Consider the following 14,734-nt stretch of genomic DNA (forward strand, 5'->3'; position numbering starts at 1 on the left):
TCCTGTTTCACTCAAAAATATGTCACATTATTTAAGCAAAGTGGTTTTCAAACTGCAATTCGGATTGATTTTTAAAAGTAAAAAAGATATGAATAGGTCATTTGCTATTTGATTTTGAGTGAAAACGGGGAGAATTTCTGCTCCATAAAGGCAGATTAGATTTAAAGCTCACATTCAGAGCAGATCAAGAATGGCTCAGGCTGTAGTGAGATTTAAATGTAAACCTGGATGGGATCTCAGTCAACCAGGACAAAATTCACAGGTGAAAAATGAATTTCAATTGGACAAAATAGATCACAAGAAGAGTGGAGTTGTGGATTAGTGATATGATATGAAAACTGAAGGGCTTGCTTGAATCTATAGACCCATCATGTCATTTATTTGTGATTGAGTAAGTTGATTTTATGGCCTGTTTAATTGCAGCCTTGTAGATAGTCACCTTGTCAAGTTCACAGGTTTTATTACTATGGTAATGGCATCTGAGTGCTGCAGGTAATTATTACTTTCTCTCTCTCTCTCTCTCTCTCTCTCTCTCTCTCTGTCTCCCCCTTTTGCTCTATTTTCTCTATCTCTCTCCCTCTCTAAGCTGAGACATAACCAGCTCAGGAGGCTAGGTTACCCTTTTGGATAGTTACCAGAGTGTACATGATTGGTGTATTGAGTTCAGGCCTGAGATTGAATGCACTGACCCTCATCAAATGCAGTGTAATGGTTTCCTAAGCATACGCCATATTTCTCAAGGTGGACAGTGAGGTACACAGCAGCTCTCGCACAGGAAAAGCTGCACAAAGCACAAATAAGACCTGGTAATGCTCAAAGAAGATTTCACGTCACTTTTAATTTGTATGAGCCGCATGAGGCAACTTCTATGTATTTTTATTTTTCTTGTCCTACCCATGTCCTGTGCAAACAAAAATGTCCATATTGAAAATCTGGGATTCCTAATTTAATTTAAACCTGGAAATATAGAAAATAAAGTGTTCTGCACCATTTCTAGGTCACTAATCAAATAAGCAAATTTGTGAAATTGATCATGTGACACTCTGCACAGATGGTCATTTTTGCATTCATGCTCTTTAGATAATGGAGAACACGTTCACCAGGTTTGGAATCTTGTGGAGTTGAAACACCTTGCTGCCATCAAAGCGAATGAGGGACAAACCTAATACTATAATTCCTAAATTATCATTTAATCTTTTTTATGGATTTTTTTTTACTCATAATTAGGGCTGGGTATCGATTCAGATGTTCCAATTCGATTCGATTTCGATTTTCAAGCTCTCAATTCGATTCGATTTCGATTTGATTGAGTTCTTTTTAAGAAATAAATGATTTTATTCAGCAAAGGATACATTCAGTTGATAAAAAGTGACAGTAAAGACATTTAAAATACCGACCCCAAATTTTTGAATGATAATATTCAAATCTCAAATTAGAACAATGTTGTTATAAAAATCCTTTGCTCTGTGAATGTTTTGCACTGTTATTTTTATTTCTGCTTAAGGTTGCAGCTCTTCAACAGAATGGCTTTCCTCTGCATGTGTTAATTTTTTTATTTGGTTTGATGGCGATGCCTCAGAGACATGAGATTTGTGCGTAGAGAGTGAGAGTGGGAAGTGGGGGAGGGGAGCGAGGAAAAGATCAGCCACATTATCCATAATGCAGTCACAGTTGTCTGTGGTTTGGTGACACCGCTACAGCAGGTCTCTGCTAATAGCTCTATATTTCATAGCGGAAAACGCCCTGCCACAACCCACTTGATGTACGACAATGTCTTTGTTTCACCCACAACCTCCCCACTATTCCTACCCTCTTCTCACGCACTTTACTGTCCTCTCCCTCAAACTCACGTTCTCTCTCTCTTTCTCTCTCGTCTTTGTCTTGCTCTGCAGTTTGATAAAGCATATGCCTACAGCGTCCGCCACATGTTTGGGAAGGAAGGCAAGCGCACTGACTACACCCCCTACAGTTGCATGAAGGTGATTTTGTCAAACCCACCCAGCCAAGGCGACTACCACGGTGAGTCATACTGAGCCAGACTGTTGGTTTTAAATGCAATCGGTCCCCACGAGGCCCGGGTTTAGTTCTGTAACGAAGAGAATTAAAAGGCTTAGTACGCAGGTGGTCTTGAATAAAAAAATAAATAAAAAAATCTAGTCCACACAGCCTAATTGATAACACCTGCTTTTCGCAATGCACATAATGAACAAAATGTTTCCGAAAGTGAGCATCACTATGTCCTGCTCACTATGAAGGCCAGAAAGGTTGTGTGTGCCTAAGGATTAGGGTAGGCATTACTGTCTTATATGTGCTTATTAGATAGATACACCATCATAAAGCTATACATCACTGGCACTTTGTTTTAAAGCGAGATGTTCCCTAGTTGACTTAGTATGAACATTTGTATTTAGCTGTTAAGACATTGCTTGAGTGATGTCTTTTTTATGTCAAATATTGTCTTGTTTCTATTTGAATACTTCCATGTGTCGAAAATAAATTTTCAATCATTTAAATAAACTCAAATTTTAATAAATATATATTTTATTCAAAATATTTAATATTTGAAAGATATTAATACCTTTATTCAGAAAGGATGTTTTAAATTGTTCAAAAGTGACAGTAAAGACATTTGTGTTACAGGTCATTTCTATGTTAAATAAATGCTGTTCTTTTGAACTTTCTATTCATCAAAGAATCCTGAAAAAATATGTCATGGTTTCCACAAAAATATTAAGCGGAACAAGAAATCTTTCTTGAGCACTAAATCTGAATATTACATTCCTACATGTAATTATGAAATTATTTCCTGCTAATAGCCTTTGGATGCATGAATTCAATCAAGGGTTTTAAAAACCCTAAAAAGAGCTTAAATTACATGCTTTCAAAAAGAATCCAGGATCACATGATCATAACTGCTAATTTACTTCCTTGAAGTGACTGTCATAAAGTATGTACCCTACCCTTCACTAACAGCCTTGTGGAAGAGCACTTAGGGTGCACACATTTAGGTTTCACACTTGGTTTGATTGCTTGGTCTGAACTCGAGTTGGATTGCTTCCCCTGCACCTGCTGGACTGCATTCATATTATTTCATTTGGGTCCAAACCGCGGTTCGTTTGCGTCATCAAGCCAGCAGCTGTTTATCCCGTTGCTTAGTAACAACGGCACAGGAGAAGGCAGCAAAATGCATAGCATTGCTCTCTTCACTTTTATATTTATTGTTTTTGAACCGTTGATTTTGTTTCCAAAGCTTCAGTACATAACGACTCGGTACTTGCGTCTGTCTTACGAATGTACTGCAAATGCTCTAAAGAACGCTGAAGGCAAACAGAAATGAGATGTACAGCACTCTGCGTGCAGCGCGTCACTCAGGCTTGTCAGGAAAATTAGCGAAACACACACGCAAACACACATTTTTATCAAATAATACGTCATTAATAGTGGTTCACTTCCACGATTTGGTACGATTATGTTCATATCAGCAGCAAACCATACCGGAGTTCACTTGAACCGTACCCCAGACCACCCCTTTTAAGCGGACTCTGGTACGGTTGGCGGGTGGACACCCGAGTTCAGAAGACAGTGTTCACATCATTCAAACGTACTGAACTCTGACGTCACTTTTGTTTGGAAACACGACCCCACAAGTAGTACCCCCTCCCTGCAGTGGCCTTCAAGGGCACAAAAAAACACATGGGTTGTGTTCAATTGTCCTGTAAAACATATTTTCAGACACTGGTTTGAACTGTGATGTTTGTAAACCCATTTTCTCCTTCTCTTCGTCTTCTTCACAGGGTGCCCATTCCGCCACAGCGACCCTGAGCTGTTGAAACAGAAGTTGCAGAACTATAAAGTCTCCCCTAGTGGGATCAATCAGGTTTGTCCAACAACTAACACACACTTGACCAGATTCAGCACTGTGCGAAGGCAGAGAGAGTGTAAAGGGCTTTTTAAAACTTAACTTGGCATCCATTAAAATGATTTGCACAAATTCACCTCTCCATGACCACAGACAAAACAAAATCTACCAAATAATGGGTAGAAAGGACATTAGTTTGACAATTAAAATGATACGACTGTATAGTAATCATACAAAAATGGTGTGATTCATTTTTAACAAGGCATCCCTGAAAGCCCCATGCTGCAGTACTTTTGGAATATTAATGACAAAAAGAAATAACGCTCAGGATTCTCCAGTGTAATGGCAGCTTCGGCTCCGTGTTGATTACTTTGACCTTTGCTGTATCCAGTGATTTGATGCATTCTTTAAAGTACTCTTAAAAGTTATTTCAGCTGATTTTTTCACACATTAAAGCAGCTCCAACAGCCAGGCAGTGAAATGAGATGGACCAGCCTTGCTGCAATGTTCTCATGGAGTTATAATCCTTTGACGCTAATGTAATTAACGGACTGGTATTAATAAGACCATTAAGTTCAGCGTTACAAGGCTATTAAAAATATATACATAAAGCCAAATCTTGCATACTATCTCTGGTTTTACTGTAGCTGATATGACTGAAGTTAGCTATCAAAAATTAATGTCATATAATCAAATATATTTTTACATTTATATTATTATTATTTGTATATTATTATTATTACTATATTTTGTATTATTTTTGGGGGGTATTTGAACTGTAAATGATGATAATGTTTAATAAATGTTGCACACATAATATTGAAGATATGCATATAATGTTGAAATATGTTGAAAATGATATTTTTAAACTTAAATTATATAAAGCATATAGTTTAAAGTGTATGAAAATCATTCTTAGCTATTTGAGAAACGTTAGCTTGTTCCCCTCTTGTAAGGTGTGCTGGATTTTTTTTTTTCTCACATGCCTTGTCCACTACCACCCATCGTGCGGTTGAGGGAAATGGCTGATGGCTGCCTAATGCAGTCCAACATGCCAGCCCAAGGGTAGCACATTTCCAATCCAATTAAATTCATAATTTCATTGGAAACCCCAAGCAGTGTCCTTATACACTCTCAGTGTTCAGAGTCTTAGACCTGTGGGCGTGTGAAGCAACAGCTTGATGTTCACCCCAGGAGCTCGCGCATCACGTGGCCCTCTCGCTGCAGCGCCAGCCCAGTGCGCTGGATAATTAAAACCCTCAGAAAATGTGTAAAGCCCGGGTAGTAGGGTGATTAAAATGCAGAACGTCAACCTTCTCAGTCAACCTGCCTATTGACAAAGTGACATTACAGTCAAAAGGGCGAGACTCCAGTCTGGAAAGAGAACTGCTGTAGAAAAGTGAGCTCACCTCTCTCACTCACAGTTAGAGCCCGTCACAGCGTGACTCTTACCTTAGGAAGTACAGATTAAAGGGTTGCATGCTTGGTTCAAACGGTGAAAAAAGAAGGGAGAACATGTCGAGTCATTTTTCACACCTCCACTTAATACTTGAGCATCCCCTGAAATTATAGTCTTATGTTGTGCCTGTTTGCTTGCTATCAATTTACTAAGCCACAGATATAATAAAGCAAGTATTTTGCTAGCAGTATTAAATTAAGTAGCATCATAAATGTTGCAATTTCAATGTTTGTTTGTTTTTTTTGGACAATTGAGTTTTCTTACAAGAATGCCATTTTCTAGCATTGTGATCCTTCCTTGACACTGTATAAAGTGTTACAATTATATCTTAATAATGTTTCTGATTTGAACTTCGATGTCAAAAAAGTATTTTGTAGTTTGTAAGTGCCAGTCATTTTATGTGAATCAGTTCAAAGAAACGATGCAAAACTTGATTCAATTAGTTTATTGGCATCTTCACTCAGAAATGTTAAAGGATGTCCTGTTGAGTTTTACGTGTGTTAAAATGTTTGAGTTAAGCATGTAGATAAATGTTGCTGTTTATTACTATAAGAAACCCACAAATCGCTACAAGTCAAATAAGTGCAGTGTTAATATGTAATGCATGTTATTAGCTGTTCTTTGCTATGTTATCCGAAGGCGATATTTGGCAACCAATAATATTTATCTTGTTTTTCACAGCATACATTGTTCCCCTAGCTGGTGTCTTGCTGTATATTTTACCATTGCTTCCCAGTAGTGTTTGTCTCTGGAGCTTAGAGTTAGGTGTTGGATGGTGTTGGCTCTCACCTTTAAGTCCATGTATTATGCATTTCAGCTCTTGCCGATGCTAGCTGAGGTAGAATGCCATGCTTTACCACAGGGAACACATGGTGTTAAAAGCATCGCCTGAGGGGAGGTCTTGAGCAAAAAAGAAAAGGAAAGAGAAGCAGAATGTGTAACCAGTTCTCCATCTCTCTTTGATGGCATTTTGCCTCTGTCTCTCACCTGAAACCTCATAAACGTGTGCTGTGTCAGCGAAAGTAGCACAATGCATTGTTAACAGTGTTATTCTTCTTTATTGCTCATCAAAGACTGCTTAGATATTGATTTGACATTTTGGCCTCCTTTGCACCTTCCATTAACATGCGTTGTCAGCGATCAGCTTGTAGTTGGATGCCACATGACCACTAGGGGTGCAACGGATCGTAGATGATCCGTGATCCGTATGGACCAGGCCCCACGGTTCGGCATGCATGTGATTCGCGGATTAACTGTTAAGTTTAACCATCATAGAGTGAAAGTTTATCATTTGCACATGTTTTGTCTTGCCAGCTTACACATTCAAGCAGTTTTAACTCGCACACTTTTAGGCCTGTCGCAATAATCAATATATCGACTTATCGCGCAATATATGTACATGACCTCAATAATTTTTGGTGACGCAATATATCGCCCATTATATTTACTTACAAATTAATGTCACCGTGTTGTGTACATTCCACTTGCGCCTGTGTCTTTTGCAGCTTCTCGTACTTAACCTGGTGTAGTCATGAGGTGCTAGTTCAAATTTTAAAAATGCTTCTTCTACAAAAAAAAAAAAGTTTCATCTGCAGATATGGTCTTGTTTAGGGATCTGTGCCTTTGTGCATACGGACATCTGACTGCTAAGTAGTGATTGTGTTTTTCAGCAATAGTGTGCACCATTAATTTACAGAGAAAAGAAGGTCAGGGAAAAATCTGTAGATGGAAAGTGTAGGCCTTCTTGCATTATTATGCTACGATTATATATTCAGTGGCATGAAATGGTCTTTAAAATGACAATAATATCACTTATCGCAATTATTTCTGGGGCAATATATCGCACAACAAAAAGTTGTTATCGTGACAGGCCTACACACTTTTTTCTGTGCGCTCAGCCGCTGCCGCGCGCAACCGAAGTGTGCACACGCAGAGAGAGAGAGGCACGATTCAGACACAGCGCGATTCCTTTTTTTACATACACACAAAGTTATGTTAAAATACCCGCTTTGGCAAGTATTCTAGTAAACGCAGTCGGTTATTTCTTAAGTGAACGTAAACAGGTGAGAAAGAAACCGGATGTGTGCCAGTATTAGGGCCCTGCATTTGGTCTTAAAGCGACAGCAGCCAATAAATACCTGTTTCTGTCTGCTAATCAAATAACACCACAGCTCTAACAAAGATTAATCTGTATTTAACTTGTGCAGTGAGCACTATTGTGTTAAACTTAATTATTATTATTTCTGCACCTTAATTCTCATATTTGTAACTGATTTGTTGTATACATCTATGCTTGTAATTTGTGTAATTGTTCTTGTTTTATTACTAACTTTATTAGTTAAGCTAGTAGTTTTTGCTATGGTATAGAAGTACTTAAAGTAAGGTTGTTGTTTTTTTTTTGCTGATCTGAAAAATGATCCGATCCGTGACTCAAAGTCCGTATATGATCCGAACCTTGAATTTTGTGATCTGTTGCACCACTAATGACCACATTATAAGTCTGATGTGAATGTACTTCCAGATTCATCATGTTTGGATTCAGAGGTGGTCAGGGACAGTTCTTGACCACATTCTTAATTGAAACGTAAATACTAATGCATTTGTGATATCTAAATACACAAGTAATGTGTAATACTGACACTGTTTGTACTACAAATAATCATTATCCGTCACTTTGATGGGCTTGGTTATACATTTTCTGTCAGGCGCAGTTTTTATCTTGTTGTAATGCTTATTAATATACCATTGATATCACAAAAAGCAAGTGAAACACCAAAGACGCTTTAATATGTTGTGCGTTTTAATAGACCGGTGACGACCACACAGAGTAGCATTATAACAGAACATTCAAATGTATCTAGTATGATAAAACGGCACTGCTTACTTCCGCTGCTTTCCGGATGGAGTGGAAGCGGTCGACTGTAGCATAATAAAAGCTCCGCTGCTTTCGAGCCGTGTGTCACGCTCATTCAGCGGCCTCGTTTTGCTTCGACGGCTTTCAGCCTCACCCTGCTTCATACCACGACGTTAATAAATCTTTTATACATTAGCTCATCCATGAACATGATTTCTGCCCGAGTCCCATCGGATTGCTTCGGCTGTGGGGATGAAGACAACAACTCTCATGATTCCACACGCAGTCATCTAACTACACCTTTGTTTCTTTGTTTGTTTTGAATACGCGCCCTCTAGTGGCAAAAAATTACATATTGTGCCTTTAATATTTAGTCTTTAAAAATTTACACGTATAACTTTTTAGAGCATACATGTAAATGTATTATAAATAATTAAGTCCACTCTATTTTTTTTAAACTCTCATTCATTATCACTCTCTCTGTTTTCCACTTATTTATTTTTTTAGGTCTTCCTATTCCTCTCTCGCTCCCAACCGCTCAACACTTTCTTCTCTCTCTTTTTCACAGATTCTGGAGCTGGTCAAGGGAATGCACTATCAGCTGGCCTGCCAGAAGTACTTTGAGCTGACGCACAATGTAAGGATGCTTTTTATTTTGGCCTGCTCTAATTGGGCCTGCTTTTGTCAGCTCAGGGACAGCCATGCAAAGTCTTTACAGAGCCTGACCGTTGTAGTCACATCTGCTATTAGCTTTAAATCCAATAGAATCTTAATTTGTGAAGTTTTGTTTAGTGCTTTAAGATTCATTAACCCTCTGATACATGGTGTCTGCTACAAGTACAGATCTTTTTTAACCATTTATGAGCAACATGGGTAATTACACTGATTTGGCTCCGTCCCAAATGGTGCACTTGATGTGAATTTGCAGACTGGAAGTGATCATTGCTTGTGTCAGTGAAGTCCATGGACCCGTAGGGTGTCTCATTTGACATTTGAGGGCTTAGGGTGGCATTTAGGACAGGGCCTTTGTCATAGTGTTGTTTTATTTATAACATCAATTCAGCATGGCTGACAGAAATGGTAGTGCACCAAATATCTCTGGAATATGTACATTTTATTGCAATGGCCAGATGTGAAATTCTCTCAGACACAGTTACAGATTGGGATTACATTACATTTTTTTTTCTTTTCATTTCTGATTTAATAATTCATGCATCAAAGTGTTAAGCCTTCAATACATTTAGAACTTTTATCATCTAAAGCTTTCTGGTGAAGACTAGATCAGCATTGTCCATTCAAGGTCATTAATATATTCAAAGCATGTTTAAGGCTAATATTGTAGTTATATTTTCAGGCCAAGTGAGCACAAACTCTTATTAAATGATAAATGTGCTGAACCTTTGCTTTTTCTATTTGGATTGCCCTTTGAGATTGGACTTTTCAAGGGCTTTGCGGTTTCAATATGCTTTTGGCAGGGGCATAATAGAGGTGGATTTGTGTGTCAGAACTGGTTGAGAAAGCAAATGATTACAGCTCTATTTAAATGGTTATCTAATGGATTTCTTCTGATTCCTTCTTCATTTTTTATATTGGAGGGGGTGGATATGATTCTGGCAATAACTTTTCTGAAATTTTTTTTTTTTTTTGAGCGGAGAGAAATATTTCAGACCGATGTCAGTCAAGATTACCTGTGTGACACCTGTGCCCTGTCCCTCTGCTAAAAATGCAGCCCAGCTGACAGGTTGAGAATGAAAAAGTGCACACACCAATGCCACACAAACGCATGCTATCTGCTAGGTGACAGGTTAATATGAAGAGGGAGAAAAGACCGTCTGGGATATGAAAGAGATTGGTAAACCTTTCAGATGTTTGTCAGCAGTGTGTTGCTAGATGGATTTTAAACAGGGAGGCTTTAGCAACAAGTAAACTTATGAGCCATTTTTCAGTATCTACCAGAAACTTGTAGAGCAGATCTACTTATAATGCTGATGTGAAATAATCTATTTTTATGAGTAGTTTTGATTAATTGATTTTTGCGAATTCATAGTAAACGTAGGGCTGGACAATAATTCAATATCAATATGTATCGCGATATAATTATTTTCAATAACGGTGATATGATTTGTAAACACATTTCCGATATTTCGATATACATTACCAGTGTTTCCCATACATTTATTTATTTGTGCCGTTTGACTTCGTTGAATAAACATGAGCACTGCACGTTTCAAAATCAAAACATGTTGCGGGTGTTTTAAATGAATGTTTCTCTGAAGGGAAAGGACTGGCATCAGAAAAGACATTTTAATTTTATCTGATAAAGAAGCGTTCATGAGCGGAGCTGATTTGATTACAGCCGTTACTCTTCAATACGTTTACAACTTTTATCATCTAAAGCTTTCTGGTGAAGACTAGATCAACATTGTCCATTCAAGGTCATTAATATTTTCAAAGTATGTTTAAGGCTAATATTGTAGTTATATTTTCAGGGCAAGTGAGCACAAACTCTTATTAAATGATAAATTTGCTGAACCTTTACTTTTTCTATTTGGATTGCCCTTTGAGATTGGACTTTTCAAGGGCTTTGCGGTTTCAATATGCTTTTGGCAGGGGCATAATAGAGGTGGATTTGTGTGTCAGAACTGGTTGAGAAAGCAAATGATTACAGCTCTATTTAAATGGCTATCTAATGGATTTCATCTGATTCCTTCTACGTATTTTTATATTACGAAGGAGGTGGATATGACTCTGGCAGCAACTTTTCTGCTTTTTTTTTTTTTCGAGAGGAGAGAAATATTTCAGAGCGATGTCAGTCAAGATTACCGGTGTGACACCTGTGCCCTGTCCCTCTGCTAAAAATGCAGCCCAGCTGACAGGTTGAGAATGAAAAAGTGCACACACCAATGCCACACAAACGCATGCTATCTGCTAGGTGACAGGTTAATATGAAGAGGGAGAAAAGACCGTCTGGGATATGAAAGAGATTGGTAAACCTTTCAGATGTTTGTCAGCAGTGTGTTGCTAGATGGATTTTAAACAGGGAGGCTTTAGCAACAAGTAAACTTATGAGCCATTTTTCAGTATCTACCAGAAACTTGTAGAGCAGATCTACTTATAATGCTGATGTGAAATAATCTATTTTTATGAGTAGTTTTGATTAATTGATTTTTGCGAATTCATAGTAAACGTAGGGCTGGACAATAATTCAATATCAATATGTATCGCGATATAATTTTTTTCAATAACGGTGATATGATTTTAACACATTTCCGATATTTCGATATACATTACCAGTTCCCTTTCAGTCGGTCACTCTCGACGTCACGTCGGATGACTGACGAAATTGGGATCTCGCTTAGAGGGACCAATCTACTTCGAGTGTAAACTAAACGAGCCAATGCACATTGGCATGCGATTATTGCATCCAGCTGCTGCTGATCACAGCGTGAGTATAAGTAGGCAGCAGATGCAGCGCATATTCAGCTTTTCGCTTCAGAGCCGAGCGATCACATCGTTCTGCTCCTGACTACTCTACTGAGAAAAGGCTGATTATCAATATTTAAAACAGTTGAGTACATTTTTTTTCAGGATTCTTTGATGAATAGAAAGATCCAAGATCAGCATTTATCTGAAATAAAAAGCTTTTGTAACATTATACACTATTCCATTCAGTATAATTTTTATTATTTTTTTGGGAAAGAAATTATAGAAATTATACTTTTATTTAGCAAGGATGCTTAAAATTGATCAAAAGTGATGATAAAGGCATTTATAATGTTACAAAAGATTTCTATTTCAGATAAAGAGTGTTCATATCGATATCGGAATTATATCGTATCGACCGAAATTAAGAAATATATCGTGATATAAATTTTGGCCATATCGTCCAGCCCTAAGTAAACGGGTTATTTTCTTTTCACTATAGTTTTTCTTAGTTTTCAATCTCTCATTGTTAGTTTTAGTTGTTGTTGTTTTTCTAATTATAGTTTGTGTTTTTTTGTTTTTTTTGTATTTTAGGGCTGCTAAAGTTAATGGTGTTACATTTTTTTCATCAGTTTTATTGTATATTTATGTTATAATATACCATGATTTTAAAACTAAATTTTTTTTGTGGCCACATTAAAAATATATACACTAATGCTCATTAAGACTGCATTTATTTGATAAGAAATAAAGTAAAAATGAAAAATTGTGAAAAAATTTTGGTAACACTTTAGAATAGGGGTCCAGAATAATGCATTAGTTAAGCATTAGTATTTCCTCACTTTAATGAATCCTTAATAAAATATTAATTTAAATAAAAGATTGTATTTACTCCAAATATTTGATCGGTAGTAAACTGTAGTTAATTTGAGTCATGAAAATGTATTTTAGTTTAGTTCAATTTTCCTCAGTTATGTTGTTTTTATTATTTTAATTTCAGTTCTTGTTTCGGTTTTCATTATTATTAACAACACTGCAAAAGAAAAGTCCTACACACATCTCTGTAAACACTTCAGATCATATATGCTGCTGTTCTTGCTGTTGTTGATGCTTTAGCTCAGTGTCGAAATAAGTAAATCAAAGAGTGTGTATAAATTTCTAATCTCTTTCACGTCTAGATTTATTCCCTCAATAAGAAGGGTTTATAACAGTGTTTGTGTCTGCACCACCCCTCTTTTAATGCCGTGATGCACTCAAAGTGTCATTGATAGGATATAATGGCTTTTTTAACGCCAGCGCCTTTGCAGTCCAAGGGCATCATTTAGCTCGTGGCCCCGGGGCGCTCGGGACTGGGGTCATTGCTGATGACTAATAGCCCTGAGCCAAACTGCGAATGGCTTATGATGTGGGAAAATGAATAAGACGGCTTCCCTGATGAACAGCCTGCAATAACAGGATTTGAAAGATAAACTACCCCCTCCCTCCTACCAAGCCCAATGAAAATCACATCTCTGAAATTCATGACTTATATTTTAGGGTAGGTGAATGAAGAATCCTCCGACGTTAACAGGCACAATAAAACATTCTTGTTGGAGCATCAGTGGATCCGCACAACCTCACCTTTCCTCTATCTGATACGGGATGCCGCAACCATCTTGGCCGCAAGAACACGCTTGTTGGATTCGAGCGTAGGAGACTTTAATCACTGCCATATGCGCCCTCTGTTTTCACATCCGCGACACATAACAAATAGACGCTTACATTCCTCCCTCCCTGGCAGCATTTATTTAAAGGTCAAAATGTAATACTTCTCTGATGAAATATTTACACAACTGCAATAAATCAAACAATAGAGAGAATAATGAAAAGGAGGAGGGGAGCCGAAAGAGGCGGACTTCAGAAGGAGGAGAGCTTGTTGCGCATCCGCCGAATTGATCCGTCTCTGGGCCTCGGCTGGGATTGTTTCATGTTTATGCATATTTCATTTGGCGCAGAGTCGCCGGGCGAGGGTAGTCCACTGTATTGTGTTAACTTTGAGATGAATCTGTGTAATGGATCTTTCTGTCCACAGCTTAACTACCGCAGGGACCCCGTGCACTCAATTCAAAGAGATGGGTTTGAAAGTTTGATTCATGAGGAGTATCAGGGGCGTCCTGTGATTGAAGCATAATTAAATGGCCATATCCTCTACACTTAGAAACAAATGATTTGCGCAGCGTTCTGAATGCAATGCAGCTTTCAGGAATCCATCGGTGAGAGGCTTTGCCATAGAAGAAAGGAAAGGAGAGATTGCATAGTAGCCTGAAAGTCCCTGTGTAGCCTGGTTCAATGCAATTATTTAAACGTTGTTTAAATAATAAATACACACTATTTCAAATGCGAGTATAGTCATTTGCTTACTAAACTTGTTTGTTACAGGTTGAGGATGCTGGGTTTTCTCTCAATCACCCTAACCAGTACTTCACTGAGAGTCAGAAGCTTCTGGATGGAGGCCGTGAAATCAAGAAAGAAGTTGATATGTCACAAAGAAGCCAAGAAAATCCTGCCAACATGACCCGTCCATCTCAGGCAAACTCCAAACAGGCCCATGAGGAGATGGGGGATTTAGACTCCTTCTTCCAAGATGAATGATTTTGTAGAACTTCTATCAAATCTGAAATGAATAGACCATATAGGGCCCTTACTTGCATTCACTGTATTTGATGCAAATTGTGTTTTCAATAATGGAAAGATTTGATCTGGTTGTTTTTTCCTTATCCTTTTGGTGATAAGATTTTTTCAAATGACCTGGTTTTTATAAAAAATAATGAATAAAATAAAATAAAAATAATTTTTGCATTTCATAAAAGCGTTTTCCATTTTTACTTATTTGTTTTACTTGCTACCAGCATTGAAAACTCGCCTCAACCTATTAAGTAATGATCATCTGTTTAATCTCTTCAGTTTCCAGTGGTACAGTGATGACTTGACATAAACTACCATTCAAAAGTTTGGGGGTCAGTAAAAATCTTTTTTAATAAATTAATGCATTCATTCATCAAGGATGCATTAAATTGATCAAAATAATCCTGGAAAAAAATGTATCATGTACATCTGCTTTCAACTTTGATAATAAATGTTTCTTGAGCAGCAAATCAGC

At 37.6% G+C, this 14,734-nt stretch overlaps 1 protein-coding gene across 1 annotated transcript in view; it reads left to right on the forward strand.

Annotated features, from left to right (window-relative positions):
* Positions 1 to 14,314, forward strand: part of LOC107743543 (DNA primase large subunit-like) — a 78,353-nt gene extending 64,039 nt beyond the window's left edge. Inside the window, exons 11-14 of the mRNA XM_016556811.1 lie at positions 1,893 to 2,019; positions 3,795 to 3,877; positions 8,741 to 8,809; positions 14,014 to 14,314. Of these exons, the coding sequence (XP_016412297.1) occupies positions 1,893 to 2,019; positions 3,795 to 3,877; positions 8,741 to 8,809; positions 14,014 to 14,226 (492 nt within the window). The 3' untranslated portion in view covers positions 14,227 to 14,314. The remainder of the gene's footprint in view (positions 1 to 1,892; positions 2,020 to 3,794; positions 3,878 to 8,740; positions 8,810 to 14,013) is intronic.
* Positions 14,315 to 14,734: the final 420 nt, after the last annotated feature.

Source organism: Sinocyclocheilus rhinocerous, unplaced genomic scaffold, assembly GCF_001515625.1.
Source record: "Sinocyclocheilus rhinocerous isolate Xijiao unplaced genomic scaffold, SAMN03320098_v1.1 scaffold677, whole genome shotgun sequence".
In the NCBI taxonomy this organism is placed as follows: domain Eukaryota; kingdom Metazoa; phylum Chordata; class Actinopteri; order Cypriniformes; family Cyprinidae; genus Sinocyclocheilus; species Sinocyclocheilus rhinocerous.